Here is a 17,503-nt window from a genome sequence, read left to right on the forward strand (position 1 = left end):
CTTTCAAGTAGAAATAAGATAGACTCGTTAACCAGTCATTAATATTAATGAAAATTGGTAATTATAAGTATGTCTGGCTTCGTGTCCCATTGTCAAATAAATCCTCTAAATTAATCAGATTTTATTATTACAAATCATTTGATCCTGAATAACCAATTCTGAACCCTTAACTCCATTAAAGTTAAAACTAACCTAACCTACCCCCTGACTGAATGCTTTGTTAAGGGGACCCTGGAAGCACTAATGGCTTCATTTGCATACCTTTGCTTAGCTGCTGTTTGCTTGGTCACTGGTTGTGTAGGTGACTGTAGAGCCTTTATTCAGTCCTTTCATTCTGGCCTCTAAGAAAAGTTGCCACGCCTAGTAGTGGAAGCAGGAACCAATTACGTAGGTCCCCTCCATGGGCTGTTTTTAAAACACTGAGCCTTTTCTTTCCTTTTAATCAACTCCAACCTGTTCATAAAATAACATTCATAAACATACAGACTTTATGTTTTCACCTTTATGCTTTTACTGTGCCTCCCAGTGCTGGGATTAAAAACATCAGCACAAGCTAATCTTTTTATCTTTGATTGGAGTATAGCCAAAGAAAGAGGCACTTTTTTCCTAACCTAAATTAAAAGACGGAACCAGAGAGCAGGCATGAATGAGTGGGACCTGGGGAAATGGCTGTAGCAGGATTAATTGTAGTGAGTAGAGTCCATTCTTTTGCAAATCCTTTTTAATGTCAAAGTAATTCTCCTTTGTGATATACTTAAAGATTTTTTAAAATTCAAATTCTTTGCATTTGTGGTCAGGAAGGAAAGGAAAAGAGCAGGTGGGCTGGCTAATTTAAAAATAAGATAAATAGCTCTGTGGGTTGTGATGGCGTGGGAAGCTCTCTGAAGGGATATGTTGTTAGCTTCTTTTTTAATTATGAAAAATCTCAAACATCTCAGGATAGAATTAGCCAGGAATGGTAGGTAGCCTGCACCCATAATCCCATTACTCTGAAGGCCAAGACGAGAGTGTCAGAAGTTCAGTGCCAGCTTGGATGTGGGTTCAAGCGAATTTGAACACAGTGAATCTTTTCTGAAATATTTCCGAGTAATTCCTGGCCATTTCTGTTCTCGTTCTCTCAGTGTGTGTCTCCAGGTGCTGTGGACATTTGCTTTCTGTCTGTGTCTCCTCTGTGGTTCATGCTGGCCTGGAACTCTGTGCAGCTGGGCAATGAGGGTGTACGTGTGTCTGTCTGTGTGTGGATATGTGCGCATGAGTGCAGTGCCCTAGGAAGCTGGAGAATCTTTCCCTCTGAAATCATTACAGCCTGTGGTGGGCGGGGCATCCGATCCCCTTGGACTTGAGTCACAGTTAATTCTTGGCTACCATGTTGGTACTGGAATCCAGCCCTGGCTCTCTAGAAGAGCAGTGCGCTAACTGCTCAGCCTCTTTGCTTTTTTTTTTTTTTTTTTTGGAGATAAGGTCTGTACCCCTGGCTGGCTTTCGCTGGCCTCAAACTCACCAAGATCTGCTGAGACTAAAGGGTATGCTACCATTTCTGGCTTTACTTAATCTTTTGATGGCTTAAAATGGATTCAGTCAAGTTCTTGTATTTTTTACATGCTGACTATTTTATCTACTTTGTGCTATTTTCTTTTCTTTTTTTTAAGTTTTATTTATTATGTATAGTGTTCTGCCCGCACGCATGCTTGCAGACCAGAAGAGGGCATCAGATCTCATTTCAGATGGTCGTGAACCACCATATGGTTGCTGGGAATTGAACTCAGGACCTCTGGAAGAGCAGCCAGCGCTCTTCACCTCTGAGCCATCTCTCCAGCCCCTATTTTCTACCTTGCTCATACCATCTTTTATATATTGGGAGACTAGGTGCTTCTCCTAGTCATCTTTCTCTGTGTTAGTCTGACTCGTGTAGAGATGGTAAAGGGGTCAGGATTTCTTCTTAAAGCTCAGGACTGCAGGAGCTTGCTTGCTTTTGTTTTATGCCCATCCCCCAAACAAAGCAAAACAAAATTGGGAAAGAATGCAGGCCTGGAGAACTTTGGCTCCTCTGTCCTGGTCAGAGGTGGGTAGTGTTAGGGTTGAAGTCGCAGACTGACTTTTGGAATGAGAATGAAGGACTCTTTTTTTTTTTTTTTTTTATATCTTTTAGAAATTTATTTACTCCTTTTAAACCATGTGTTTGTGTGCCTGTGCACGTGAGTGCTGGTACCAACGGGGGCTAGAAGAGGGTATCAGATCTTCTGGATCTGGAGTTACAGGTGGTCGTGAGTTGCCCTGTATGGGTGCTGGGAGCTAAACATGGATCCTCTGTAAGAGCAAACATATTCTTAATCGTGAGCCTTCTTTCTAGGCCCAAGGATGAAGGATTTGTCTTTTGGCTGATAAATCAGTGACTCTTACTGCTCTTACCACATACATGATGTGCTGTGTGTGGGGTTGGTGCTTGTTAGAGCGCTGTGCACTCTTACACTGAGTGAGCAAACACTGGGGCTTGCTCATTCTCCCAGACGCTTAAGAGTTAGAACCGCCTGAGAACTTGCTCTGCGTTTATCAAGTGGAAAGTGATCTCATCTTGACCACTGTTTTGCCTAACAGGAAGCCTGCAGATCTGCAGAACTTGGCTCCCGGGACCCACCCACCGTTTATAACCTTCAACAGCGAGGTCAAAACGGATGTAAATAAGATTGAGGAATTTCTTGAAGAAGTCTTGTGCCCCCCCAAGTGAGTATGAGAATTGTGGACACAACGCCACGCTTTGAATAAAGCTTTGTTCCCAGGCACTCTTCCGATGGCTTTAGAGTTCTGCAGTGTTAACAACCAGGACTCTGGCATCGTAGTGGAAATTTAAACTGCAGTCAGAGGTTTTGTATCCTGCTTCTATTTTCAAAGTGTTATTGGTTTTCTTTTAGGCTTTACCAGCTTAAATAACCTGAAAATACATTTCTTTTTTAAAGGTGTATTCATTTGTGTATTTTGTGTATTTGAGTGTTTTGTCTACATGTATGTTTACATATCAGAAGATGACACTGGGTTCCATTATAGACAGTTGTGGAACACCATGTGAGTGTTGGGCATTGAATTCAGGACCTCTGGAAGAGCAGCCTCTTAACCTCTAAGCCTCTTAACCACTAAGCCATCTCTTCAGTCCAGAAAATGTGTTTCTTTTTTCCTGACCCACCATTTCAGATAATTTTCCCAGCAATGGGGATTACTGGGTCAGATGGTTCCAAAATTAGTTGCTCAGGATCCGTCCATCTCCCCACCAACTCATATCCATCCATCCATCCATCCATCCATCCATCCATCCATCCATCCTTCAGTGTGTCCGTCCATCCATCAATCAGTCCATCCATCCATCCATCCATCCATCCATCCATCCATCCTTCAGTGTGTCCGTCCATCCATCAGTCCATCCATCCATCCATCCATCCATCCATCCATCCATCCATCCATCCTTCAATCCGTCCATCCACTCATCATTTCCTCAATCAGTCCGTCTTCTGTGTAGCTATTAAGACAGCAGAACAGCGTGGATCAGCAGGAACTGAAGCTTAGCTCCTGTTCTTAAAAAAGCACAGCAGTAGCCAGGCATAGTGGTGCACACCTTCAATTCCAGTGCTTGGAAGGCAGAGGCAGGCAGATCTCTCTGAGTTCAATACCAATCTGGTCTACAGTGTGTTCCAGGCCAGTCAGGGCCACAGAGGGAGACCCTGTCTCAAAAAACCAACTGCATAAGCACATGAAATACAGGTGGTGATACAGGAATGGGTGGAGGAAGGGTTTGTATGGAGAAGAGATGACTCTTAACTAGGCTTTACTTATTTATTTTTAAACTAGTATGCAGCAGGTGAACAGAGAAGTGACCAGCATTTTGGGGCAAGAGACTGTATTGGCTAAAAGGTGTTTCTTTTGAGGACCATAGAAAGGAAAGATGTGGGAAGCCATCCTTCTGTCTGTGATTTAGCCCGTTGTGTGTTGTGAGAAGGACTGCCCCTGGGTTGCCAATTTTGTGCTAAACCTAAAACTACATTCTCTTGGTCCTGCTCTAAAATACTAAAAGTTAGCTAGCTCTTCTCTGTCCTTGCTTCTTTTATCTCTCTCTCCAGTAGTCCCGGTGGCCTTTCATTTCCTGAGCAGTTTCTGCAAACACTGAAAACGATCCTAACCCCTCTTCTCAGCCCATGCATCTAGTTTGGATGTTCATAAACCACAGCCAAGGTCTTCCCCAGCAGATAGGGGGCTCTGGACACTCAGCTAGGAACAGACGTCTGAATTCCTGGAAACGTCTCTGGATTGCTGCATCATAGACGCCTCTAGATCTCTCTGTTCTTAAGTCTGTCAGCTCTGAGGAAGGTACCAAATTGGCAGTTTGTTCTCAGACTGCTGATTGAAAGTGATCTTCTCATGTAGATCATTGTGGTGACCTTAGATTCTAAGTGGAGAGGCAGTTGGAAGATATATCCAGTCTCGATGAAGGAAATTGTATTTTGTTGTAATCCATTTCTGAATTGCTCATTCTGTGCATTTTTCAAGAATATTTTAAGGTTTTTTTTTTTTTTTTTAAAGATTTATTTACTTATTATAGTGTTCTGCCTGCATGGTGCACACCAGAGGAGGGCACCAGATCTCATTACAGATGGTTGTGAGCCACCATGTGGGTGCTGGGAATTGAACTCAGGACCTCTGGGAGAGCAGCTGAGTCGTCTCTGCAGCACCGGCTTGTTCTTTCATCTCTGTTTTATTTGCTCAGGCCGCAAAGCTGCTGTAACTGGAGATGGATTTTTTTTGGATCCAAACTCAAGTCTTTCTGTCTCAGTGTTTGTAGTGTGCTAAGTTCTTTCTAGAGTGGTTTCTTTTTTTTTATTTATAGATAACCTGAAGAGTTTCTGAGTAAAGTTTTATATAGATAGCCTTTTTTTTTTCTTCATCCTTCTTCCTCCTTACTCTTCCTTAAAAAAAAAAAAAAAAAAAAAAAAAGGTCTGATGTAGCCTAGGCTGGTCTCAAACTCACTTGTGGAGCTGCGGCTCTCTCCAGGCCTAACGAGTGCTCTTCCTGCTGTTTGTACGCTGCCCTGTTGTAGGGGAGGGGTTGGGCAGCAGAACTGCCCTAGCGGGCAGACCAGCCTGTCCAAAGGCAGCAGTTGGAACTGTGAGCACTAAGATGCCACCCCTGCAGGGCAGGTGCAGGCGCTCTGGCATTTCCTGAGATGTGGCCACTAGCGCAAAGCTGAACACGGAGAACCTTTCTGTGAGACTCTACAGGGTCTAACGGCTTTCTCTGGTCCCCTGGGGAAAGAATTATTGTTATTAGTTATTAATTTAGTCATAGTTATGGTTTAGATTTTAGTCTTATTTTTATTTTAATTAAGGAACTACTTATCCAAAAAGCTTTGAAATTTGAGGTTTTAAAAGTTGTGTTCCGAGCGTTCTGTGCACACCGTGTGTGCAGGAGCCTGTGGAGGTCTTCAGAGGGGGCGGGGCCTGGAACTGAGTTACAGGTGGTTGTGAGCCTCTACATGGATGGAGGAACTGAATCCGCGTTGTCTTCTGCAAGGGCAGCAGATGCTCTGGGTCACGGATCCGTCTCCGGTTTACTGAACTGGGCTTTGCTGCTGGAGGTGGAAGGTTAGGGCAGAAGACTTGTGTCAGTGTGGAGCTCCAGAGGCACGCTGTGTATAAGATAGGCCACTTTCTTTTGTTTTGTGGCTTCAAATTCACTATCCTCCTGCCTCAGCTTCACCAGAGTGGGGATCACAGGTGTGCACGGGAGTAATTTTGCACACTGGGCTAGAGGAAGACTTGGGTGCGCTGAAGAGGCGCTGTGCTCTCCGCACTGGCTCTGCTGGGATGCTCGGTGTGGTCTTCACTGTGAGAGCTGTTGATAACTCTGGCCCCGTGAGCTGGTTGTCTTCAGAGCCAGGAAATCCAGGCCTGTTGGCCTTGGGATCAGCTGTCTCCACTCAAGCGGGGTGGGGAGGGAGCTCTGTAATGGGGAAGGAAGAACATTAGTGCACACATGTGATTCAGATAAACTCATTAGATTTGTTCACTAAAACACTTGTAATGTTTATGGGAGAAGTTTCTAGAGTTAAAAATTGAGAAATTTGGAGACTGGGTAGACTTATTAAAAGAAAACCAGCTTGAGTTTTTAGAGGATAGACCTTTACTGAATCCACAAAAGCAAGCAGAAGAAATCAAATAAACCATGCTGATTTCAGCACTCAGGCCAGCCTGGAATGCATATATGTATGTGTGTATGTATATATGTATGCATATGTTTGTAAATGTACATGTATGTGAGAGAGACGTGGAATAAAAGAAAACATTGCCCTGTAATACAATTTCTTTAAAATCTTGTTTCCTCCATTTTGATTTAAACAGCATCCTCTAGAATAAGTTAAAATAAGTAGTTTAGTTGTGGAATTTTACCTGATTCTCTATGGCCTTCCAGCTGAAGAATATTCTCTGAAGCAAGGCTCAGGGCCTCTCTGAGAGGAAACAAGCCCTGCTGAAGGAAGGAGGAGTTGCCTAGCCTTCCCTACCGACTTCCCATTCTAAAGGAAGAAACACTGGATGTGTGTGGTTAAAATGTAAACATGTGAAGTGCATGCGTGTGCACGCCTGTTTAAAGCTGGTGTCGTGACTTTCTTAAGGATGAAAACTTGGTCACAGCACAAAAGAGGGTTTGGTATGATGCCTGGCATCCTGTATATTTACTGTGCAGCACCACAGTCCTAAATATACCACAGCGCATTAGCACGGGGAGTGGAGAGAGAGGCCGGGTGCTGTTTGGAAGTGAATGGTCCTCTTACTGTTTTGTCCTCAGCTGGCTGTGGATGATCAAGATGCTTGACCAGCCTGGGCTCCTCCTGCTGTCTGGTTCCCTCATGCTGCTGCACAGGGCCAGGCCAGTGCCTAGCATACTAAACACCCAGCTGTGGGGGCTGTGTCTCCCGGCTACTGAGAATCGGAGTGTAACTTGCTTTATTTCTTTGTGGTTCTTTTAAAGCTGTGTTTTGATAGCGTCTTGGCACTAATGGGTGCCACATTGGATGTGAAGATGGAGTTGAGTACATTCCCTTTATTTACCATGGAAGGCTCCCTTGGATGGCCTGCGTGAGAAGTCTCATTCTAGGGCACGTGTGTTCTGGTCCAGGCCCCTTAACAAGCCATTTCCTTAGCATTCGTATCATTAAATGGAGGTGGGGAGTGGATGCCCTTTGATTGCCAAGAATATTAATATGTGAACAAAAACACTGCGCACAGCTTTGTTCTCTAACATTCAAAAATAACCATAGAAACAGTAACTGTTGAAAGATGGCCGGTGTCACCTGCTCAGTGGCTTGGTGACGGATCAGGCTTCGGGTAATTCTTCTGGAAGGATCTGTAACCCAGTGTCACCTTTTCTGTGTAGGTACTTAAAGCTGTCACCAAAACACCCAGAGTCAAACACTGCTGGAATGGACATCTTTGCCAAATTCTCTGCTTACATCAAGAACTCGAGGCCAGAGGCTAACGAAGGTAAAAAGTTTTAAATTGGGTGTCACAGCAGGAAGTGTGAGCTGTTAGGAAGCCAGTGAGCGTGAGGAGCGTGTGGAGGAGTTGCTGCTCTTCTAGGACCCGCTCCAGTGCCTGGAGTCTGGTAGATGCCATGGGGGGTCCACTGAGCGGGCAAACACTGAGGAGTTACCCTCCAGGGAACTGAGGGCACAGGCAGGGCAGTGGGCAGAGTGGCTGTGGTAATGAAATAGATTTAGCTTTGCTTGACTGCTTACTGAATCCCTTGTTTATTGTGAGTACCGGCAGCCTGTGGTCCTGAGCTTTGTTATGTGTTTGTTTGCTTATTAATTACTCTTCTTGAGCAGTTTTGGGAGTGGCCTTTAGAAGGTGGTTAGACTCCTCAGCCCTCAGATCTCTTTGCATCATAAAACTAGATATTTTATTTCAGGGCATTATTATGGTAAGGGATAGTTTAGTAGTATAGATAACAATTTGTTTGTTTTAATTAAAAGATACAGAGTATGAAGCCAGCCTAGGCTACCTGAAACTGTCAAAAAAACCAAATCAAAAACCCAAACCCAAAAAGTTTAGGGCTGTAACAGAAAACAGACAAAAATCTACTCTCTAAAAATATGTTGAATCTGTTCTGGTTGTAGGCAGCGTGGTAGCTTGGGCTGGGGTCAAGGCTCTGGCAGCCTATGGGATGGAGTTCGGGGGTGGGGATGGTGAACAGGGCTGTTAATAACAACCAACACCTAGGAGTGAAGCACTTGCTGATTTCCCTGTTATTTCTGCTCCCAGCTATTCCGGCTCCTTTCTGCTATCTGGTTTAAGATGGCAGCATTTCATAACTCACTGTGGGATTTGCATGTCTTTACTCTTGGTGTCTGTGGTGTTCTTTAGTGAAGGGGAAAGGGGGCAGTTTTAGTGCCCAGACCTGGCTTGCATCTATTTTTATAATGTGTTCCAGTGGCTGCCTTGGTTTAAGAGCAGTTTTCTTCAGTGACTGAAAATCTTCTCCCTAAGCAAACAGTTAAGCTGGAGTCCCTTCTTCCCAGAGTGTCCTTTGCTCCCTGCGTGTGCAGGCTACTGTGTCCCTAGAGCTGGCTTTTGCCCTAGGCCTGCTAGCTGGCCAGCCCCCTGTGCTTTTCACAGTTGTGATGTTTTTATTCTGTGTGCGGTTTTTGAGGGCTGGAGAATTGGTTGGATTTCTGTTACTGCATTATGGGGAGGACAGGAGAATAAAATGAGTTTTCCTTTGCCTTGGTGATGAGGGTGGGGAAAGAAAGTGACTCACTTAAGTCTAAGTTTGTATTCTATTTTTTATCTGTCAACTTGTTAGTGCCTTAAGTGGCCACCTACGCCGCTGTCTTTAGAGCGCTGCAACCAGTAAGCAAAGGACTCAGCAAGCACTTAATGCCGGAGGCTTTGTGTATAGTTGATGCCTATTGGTCAGTGAGGATTTGAGTTGCCGAGCTACAGTGCTACATTTCTCCACAGGGACCTGTCATTGCCCTGAGGCTTTAGGAAACACTTCCAAATCAAATTTGAGTTGAATGCTTGTGTGTGTGTGTGTGTGTGTGTGTGTGTGTGTATTGCTCTTCTCTGTCTGTTGAGCAGTTGCATGCTTTAATAAGCCTAGGGAGTGGGGCATCCGTCTCCCAACTCTTACACGGCAGTTCACAGAGGTGCACTGTCGCTTTTCATTGACGAGTCTCTGCTTTATCAGCCTAGTAAATATTTGGAAAATCCAATATATGTGAAGAGTTTAAAGACCCCTAGACCTACCTATTTTAGATGTCTCGGTGCTATGGCATTAGTCTAGTGAAAGTGGGTAAGGGCCAGCACTTAGATTGCTATATTTACTAAGCAGCAGAAATGTTTATGTCACATTTAACACTTCTGCCTTGAATCTGTCCATTCAGATCATGTAATAGAGCAAGATTTGCTCATTGGAAAAGCCAAGGTGATACAGGGATAATTTTTTATAATAAGGCATTTGTTCTTTGAGACTATACTGCACACACACAATGTATTTTGATCCGTCCACTCTTCTTCTCCTACTAACGCCACCCAGATTCAGCGCCATCTCCCCACTCTTTCAACTTTAAGAAACTTTTTGTTTTTTAAATAACCCACTGATACAAAATCTGTACTGTTCATATATTTCTGGGTGTGGGGCCATCCACTGGAGCCTGGGTGACCTACCAGGAGCCACAGCTTTAAAGAAAACTGGTCCTTCCTTCCCCAGAAGCCATCAACTGCCAGCAGTTCCTCAGCTAGGAATGGGGCTCAGGCGGCCCCCACACCCATGCTAGAATGCTGACTGGTTTGTCCTGTGCAGCGACCACGGCTGCTGTGATTTCATGAGTCCAGGGGGTCCGGTCCTATCCAGAAGACCCTTCCTCCAATCCCCTCTGGCTCACAGTTGGGTAGTAAATTCAATATAATTTTAGTATGTAATTCAGTGATAGATCCTAGGTGACTGGGAAGTGATTTTATATAAAACTGTTGTGCATGTTCACATTACTATATATTAGAGAGCTTCCTGTCACGTGGAGGCGGAGGCAGGAGACCATGAATTGCACTACCTTCACCCCAGTGGAGGTCCAGTCCTTCCAGTCCAGATAAGTCTGCCTCAGGCTTTAGAAATGCACCATAGGATTGTAGCTGCGGTTTCCCAGTTGTTGGACCCTGTAGATGGCCTCACGGGGTTTTGGCTGGGGCTGTGCTGCCAGTGACTGTCCTTGAGCCAGATTCTCGAGCCTTTCCTCCTCCTCTGAGGTGGTGTCTCACTCTGTGGCCCAGCTTCTGAATACAGATGACAGGCTTGTGCCACCATGTCCAGCAATTCTGTGCATTTTAATTTGCCACAGTTTCAAAATCTGTGTCAGTTTGTATTTTCAGTAACCTCAAAATGTTCATTTTCATGGACTTCTGACTCACACGTGTCTGCATTTTAAAATTTTGCTGTATTTCCATAGCCAAAATGGTTTTTATTTTCATAATTAATTTTAAGCAATATGTACTATATTTACTGCATTGCACTATCTTTTTTTCTTGTTTTTTTGAATAGCTTCTTAGAGGTAGGAAATTAATAGCCCTGACTTGCAGACAGCGCGTTCTGCTGGGTGATATGCTGCTGCCTCCCAGTGGTTAGTCTTGGTGTTTTCTTATCCTCATGACAAACGCCTTTGCCTTGGCTAATAACACTGTTTTTGGAACCTCCTAATGGCTGTTTGTATCCTTTTTTCCATGGCCATCCTTTATGATTAATCATAAATTATTACTAATAATGATTAACATAAATTATTACTAATTTTCTTCTCTCCATTTTCACTGTTTTTGTTTTGTTTTTTGAGGCAGGGTTTCTCTGTGTAGTCCTGGCTGTCCTGGAACTTGCTCTGTAGACCAGGTTGGCCTCGAACTCACAGAGATCTGCCTGCCTCTCTGCTTTCCCAGGTGCTCGCAAGTGGCTTAGTCCAACTCTCTGAGGCATGATAGTCCTCTCGGCTCTCGAGGAGACTGCCAATCTAGTACTGTAACTGTGACTTTCCATTCTGAACGTGTGCCTTGGGCAAGGCAGTCCTGTTCTTGGTCTCTTGTGTGACAAGGCAGGGTGAGATCCAGGATCCCAGGCTTCCTGTTTATGTTGTCTGCTCAGGCATTGGTGCCTCTTGGCACATTTCTTCATGGTGAATCCCGAGGTTTCCAGTGAGCAGGATCATGCTCTGCTTCTCAGCAGGAATTTCTCCTAGCCGTTTCCCCGCCTGCCTTTGCAGTTTTAATATCAACAGGGTTGGGCTGTAGCATGTTTGTATGTGGCGGGCGGAGGGCAGGACAATTTGTTGGTTGGCAGAATAGACACTACTCTCTCTCATTTGTTTCTGCCCTTGCCGGAACGATCGTATAGCCAGGCTCCAGGGGCAGGAGCCTTTTGTCTTGCTCTTGAGCTGAGGGTCCGAGTCGATATCAGCCCCTGCCCAGGGCTGGGCTTCCTCTTTGACAGTGTTCACATCTGTTCCAGCACTGGAGAGGGGGCTCCTGAAGACACTGCAGAAACTGGACGAGTATCTGAACTCTCCCCTTCCCGATGAGATCGACGAGAACAGCATGGAGGACATCAAGTTCTCCACCAGGAAATTCCTGGATGGCGACGAGATGACGCTAGCGGACTGCAACCTGCTGCCCAAGCTACACATCGTCAAGGTAGGCCTGCGGGAAGTGCGGTGCTGCCTGGAGCAGCGCCCCTCACGGAAGCCATCCCCCACCCGGCCAGAGAACACACAGGCAACAGCCAGTTAGGTAGGAAATAGAGGGAGGAGGATCAGAGCGCCCCCTCAAGGCCAGACTGGACTTTGAGACCCTCTCTCAGGGAGAAGATTTTTTTTTCCTTGTGATTGAATAAAAAGTCAAAGATGTAATAGGTAACTCTGCACTGAACTGACACCGTCAGATCCTGTCTGGTCATCTTCACCCACCTGGCCTTTTCATTCCAAACCCGAAATGCCAAGCACCCTGAGTTATTAAATGAGCGTTACATGTGCAGTAAAGATCTAAGATAAGAGAAACAGTTTTAGAACCTGGCATGCAGTCCCAGCATTTGGGAGATGGAGGCACGAGAATCAAGAGTTCAAGGCCAGTGCAACTAACGTGAGATTGTACAAAAAAAAAAAAAAAAAAACCAGCCCAAACTAAAAAAGGAAGAAAAGAAAACAAACTTAAAATAGTATATGTTTAAAAACTAATTACCCAGTGATTATACCCAGCCATCCCCCATGTGCAGGGCAGGCTGCCGTAGCCACTGCGCATTGCCAAGTGCACGGAGCAGCACGTGGTCCTAGTCCATGCGAGCTTAGCTGCTCCCTGTGTGTGTGTGTGTGTTCACCTGGGTAACCTTGGAGGCCAGAAGGAGGTGCCTTTCCCCTCTTGTTGGAGTTACAGGCAGTCATGAGCTCCCTTCGTGGGAGCTGGGAACAGATCTGAAGTCCTCTGGAAGAGCTCCTGCCCCCAGAATGTGTGGACAGAGGTTCACACAGAATTACTGGTCTAGTGTGGCTACTTGAAAGGTGGCTGTAACTCTTGATCTCTTGTATTTCAGGTGGTGGCCAAAAAATACCGCAACTTCGATATTCCCAAAGAAATGAAGGGCATCTGGAGGTACCTGACAAATGCCTACAGCAGGGATGAGTTCACCAACACCTGTCCCAGCGACAAGGAGGTGGAGATCGCTTACAGTGATGTCGCCAAGAGACTTGCCAAGTAGACAGCACTTTTGAGAGAGATGCCTTCAGATTCCCCCCAAATATGCTTTCCTAACAGACTGCTCTGTCTCCTCTAAAGTAGAAGTGTATTTTGCATGAACATGCAGTTACTCAAGACTAGGATTAAAGCTAGACAAAGTGTAGTAGCTATCTCCAGTACACACTCCTAAGCAGTATTATTCTAAAGCCCCCAGTCCACCTGCCCTGCCCGTTGGAGGTACTCCGCCACGAGCTCGTCACACAAGAGGCAGTTTGCCGTCAGTCTGGAGCCCCGACCTTCATGTCCATTCACTGCATGTAGGTGACAGAATTTGAGGTGCAATGTTCAACCACAGAATAGTAGCCATGACATCAGTGTCCCCCACGCTGGTGTATAATGCATGGTACAAAGAATATTTATGTGTGGGGGAGAGTTGTAATACTGAATAGCGAATATGGAAGGATGTTCCTGTGTTGGACAAACTGTCTCAGTGTAGACTGTGCTGGAGTGTGCTGAAGAGCCTAAGACCACCTTCCATAGAGAGATTGCTGGTTTCTTGGTAGACACTTAATTTTACCTAAAATGTGTCATTTGTATAAATTGTAACATCTGATACTATGTAGAAACAGAGAGTGAGTGCTGGGAAGGCATTCTCATGATAAGATGGGTGGGTTCTCTCTTACGAAACCCAGGACCGTGCTTACGTTTGCAACAGTATTGCTGCCTTCATTGTAACAGGTTTTTTCCTCTCTCTCTCTCTCTCTCTCTCTCTCTCTCTCTCTCTCTCTCTCTCTCTCTCTCTCTCTCTCTCTCTCTCTCTCTCTCTCTCTCGTTCTTGGGATGGAGCCCCACCTCCCTCTTGTAAAAAGCTCCTTTCTCTGGTGACCGTGTGTCTTCCTGTCTTTGACCAACACTGCTTAGGCTGATGCTCAGCTGCCGCAGTTTGGTGACTGGCATGTGAACCACTCAGAAGTTCATCGGGTTCAGGGGGAGCTTATTGAAGTGTCAAGCACACTTAACTCCTAAAGCAGGGTCTCTGGGGAACGGGGTGAAGAATGCATCATCTGACCCATCTATCTTAAACTCCCATGAAGCACAGGTCACACCCCACCTCCATTTGCATTAGACCAGTGGGAGATCCTTCTTGGGATACATTGTGGCTGTCATAGTTAGTGTGGATTCCCCACAGTTTTGCCACACCAAGGAATAGCACTCTGTTCTTTTCTTGCCCTTTGTTCTGAGATGAGATGTTACTCTAAAGCCCTGGTCCGCCTGGGACTTGAGAGGTGAACCGAGTTGGCCCTCAAAGTTATGGCAATCCTCCTGCATTTTCCTCCCAAATGCTGGGATTATGAGCCTGCACCATCACGTCTGGCTTGTTTTCTCATTTTTTAAACAAAGTCTAAGATGAAAGTTATTTGTAGTCTAACAAAGGAGAATTAGGTTGGAAAAGGAGAGATTTGCTGTGTGTTTACTGTCCTCGTCCCACCCAAACAAAGTGGACTTTCTACATAGTACTTCAGAGCCTGGTTGTGACTCTGTTATATTTTTGGTGATTTTTTTTTTTAATGTAACTTGTTGAAGAAGTGCTGTTTCTCGCAGGCTTTCCGTCCCATAGTGCACCGCTTTAAGGTGGCCTGCTTTCCCCGTTTTTTGTGCAGACAGTAAATAAAATAAAAGTCGGCTCTGCGGAAACGTTCTGACTCATAAGCAGCCCCTTTTCAAACTTACCAGGAATTTGCTTAGCACGGGGACAAGCTTTACAGCGCACCCCTGTGGCTCAGGGAGAGGCCTTGGCCACGGCTTCACCCTTATTGCTGATCAGGGTGTAAGCACCCATCGCTGTGCAGACACTGGGTGGTGATGTCTGGTTCCGGCGGGGGTGGGGGGTGGGGGGGCGGAGCGCACACTATTTTTTCTCCTTTGAGAAATGGTCCTGCAGTGTCTCCATGGGCAGAAGTGTCCCAACTTTACAGTGACAGCTTGCCCTTGGGTGGGGCTGCATCTTTCATGAGGAAGATTCCAGAGAACGAATGCCTCTTCTTTCTGCAAGTGGATGGAATGAGTGAGGCTCCCACCAGAGGCTGTGGCTGACGGTGAAGAGGACGTGCCCACCCTTGGGTGTTTCTTCCTAATTTGCCTCCTGGTTGCTCTTGCTGTCTCTAGTTGTCCATCCAAGGAAGGGAAGCCTGCCTTGGTTTTGAAAAAGGCAGGATTGTTTTTCTCTGTAGAGCCAGTTTTATATGAAGAAAGTCAAACAAATTTGAGTTTGACTAATGGACAGAACTGTAAGGAGGAAGGGCCACAGCAAGCACCCACCGCTCCATCTGTGCAAAGGCTAAAGCCTTTGAGTTTGAGATGCTGAAATGGGACCGTTTCCATGTAGTCAGTGCAGTGTGGGGGCTGAATCCAGGAGCCATGTGGTCTCACGTCCACACCAGTGGCTCATCCCTCCTTTCCTCCGAGCTGGGATTCTGAGTGGAGTCTCCGTGTTCCTCAGTGGCTACTGAGGAACTGTTGTAATTATTATAACTTCCTTTGTTCTCTAGCTACGGATCTTGAGTACAATGCAAATAAGATTTTCTTGTAATATTAGCTTTCATAGCTCTAAAGTTTGGAGCAGCTTGCATACCATTGGAGACTGAGGGGTTTGTGCACTTGCTGGGTCAGCACTAGGACTTAGGCTTTTGTACTTCCACTGAGTTAGTCTTCTGGGACCTCACCAGAGGCGCATGGAGATAGGTTTTATGTCTTCGTGCTTTTTTTTTTTTTTTTTTTTTTTTTTTTAAAAAAAAACACCCTATTTAGGAAACATCTCCAAAGTAAAAGTGAGGGGAAGTAGAAAGTATTTTTTAGTGAAGGTTTTGGTCTACACCTTATCAAGCTGTAAAGGACTCACCAGTTTCTTAGGCTGCAGTTATCGCCATTTGGTTCAGAGAGAGAGAGAGAGAGCGTTTGTTAGTGAAACTCACAGTGGACTTCTAAAGGTCCATCTTTATAATTATCAGGAAGGGGGGGGGCAACTAAAATTATTTTATTGTGGAAAAATTTAAGTCCCAAACCATTATGCTGAACAGGATTGGGGTATTTCTTTGTAGAGTTCCTGCGGGTAGGAATGAAAGCTCATTTCAGAAAGCTTGCCTCTTCTTTCTTCTCTGGAACATCAACACCAGTATATTGCTGGCAGCTATTGTATTAAAAAAAGTAAATAAATATATTTTCACTATCAAAGGATTCTCTTTTCTCCTTCATGGTGTAAAAGTGTTTAAGACCGCTTTTCTGATGATTTAGCACATTTACTAGGAAGGAAAATGAACTGCTTATCAACTCACAACTGGTGCAGCGAAAACCATTGCTCTTAGCAAAATAGGGAAAAGTTAAAAATACTTGGCTTTTATGTGTGCACACACATGTGTGCTCATGTATGTGGGCGCTGCAGAGAGCTGAAGAGGGTATTGGATCCTCTGGAGTGGGATTGGCAGGCTTGGCCTGGTCCTGAACATGAGCAATAACAGTTTTAACTGCCACGCTGACTCTCCAGCCCCAGGATCAGTATTAACCCCACAAGATGTGGGACAGGGCCGTGCAGCGAGACCGGAAGTCATAAGAATGGATGGCAGTGAGAGAGGGATGGCTTTTGCACAAGTATGAATGTGTAATCTAAAATAACACACAGATTCCTAATGAATTTCTACATACAGCACCAAATATCGAAAGTCAGGCTGGGGAGGACTTAGCAGTTAAGAGCGCTGGTCCAGAGCACCTGGGTTTGAACTCCCAGTGCCCACATGGTGTTTCATAACCAACTGTAACACTGATACTAGATCTGTCACCCTCTTCTGGCCTCCTTGGGTACCAGACGTGTATATGACGCACAGACACACATGCAGACCAAACACCTAGCTAAAATGAATTTAAAGAGTCTGAAAGTCAGTATAATTCATATACTAAGCAAAGGAAACCTGGATGATCTTGGAGGAAAAATAAATAGGAAAAACTTAAGCTTATGTAAAGTACCTGTTTTGAAAGAAATTATTTCTATTTTACTTTGTTGTTTTGAGACAGGGTTTCTGTCTTTAATCCCAGCACTTGGGAGACAGAGGCAGGTGAATCCCCAAGTTCGAGGACAGCCAGTGCTACACAGGGCTCAGAAAAGCTTGCAAGAGAAAAGTAGTGTACAAAGATATCAGACCTCCCAATAGAAACCCCCAAAGTCAGGAAACACAGCATTATTTCAAGTCCTGAAAGGAAAGAACTGCCAACTGAGATTCCTATATCCACTAAAATTCTCTTAAAGTTGAGAGAACAATGAGGAGGTCTCAAGACAAGCACCAACTAAAACAGGACCACGACGACCAAGCCAGCATTGCGGGAAATACTTAAAGGAGCCCTAAACACAGAGTGGGAGAAACGAGACTGGAGAAGAATGGATTTCATAGAACTGTGAGCAAAAGCGGACTAGGAAAGGACCCAGCATGTCCAACACAGCCAGAAACCCCTTCCACAGATAGAAGAGAAAGGAGCAACAAACAATCCAAATGAGAATCAGAACGTGATTACAGCAACTCACAAACTCTCTCAATAGTCCCAAGTGCACATAGTCTTCGTTCTTCAGTGGAAAGATGCAAACTGAGGCGGAACATCAGATCCTCTCATCTAGCCTCAGATGTGGTGGGGTTGTAATTGGGAGGGGCTAGCGGAATTGTCTAGATCAGGATCACCTGGAGACAAGTCTCGGGAGGATTTTCCTACATTCACT

At 45.1% G+C, this 17,503-nt stretch overlaps 1 protein-coding gene across 1 annotated transcript in view; it reads left to right on the plus strand.

Annotated features, from left to right (window-relative positions):
- Clic4 (chloride intracellular channel 4) overlaps positions 1 to 15,975 on the plus strand; it is a 57,331-nt gene extending 41,356 nt beyond the window's left edge. Inside the window, exons 3-6 of the mRNA XM_038333466.1 lie at positions 2,596 to 2,721; positions 7,415 to 7,521; positions 11,528 to 11,709; positions 12,602 to 15,975. Of these exons, the coding sequence (XP_038189394.1) occupies positions 2,596 to 2,721; positions 7,415 to 7,521; positions 11,528 to 11,709; positions 12,602 to 12,766 (580 nt within the window). The 3' untranslated portion in view covers positions 12,767 to 15,975. The remainder of the gene's footprint in view (positions 1 to 2,595; positions 2,722 to 7,414; positions 7,522 to 11,527; positions 11,710 to 12,601) is intronic.
- Positions 15,976 to 17,503: the final 1,528 nt, after the last annotated feature.

The sequence above is a fragment of the Arvicola amphibius genome, chromosome 6 (genome assembly GCF_903992535.2).
Source record: "Arvicola amphibius chromosome 6, mArvAmp1.2, whole genome shotgun sequence".
NCBI classification, from domain to species: Eukaryota; Metazoa; Chordata; class Mammalia; order Rodentia; family Cricetidae; genus Arvicola; species Arvicola amphibius.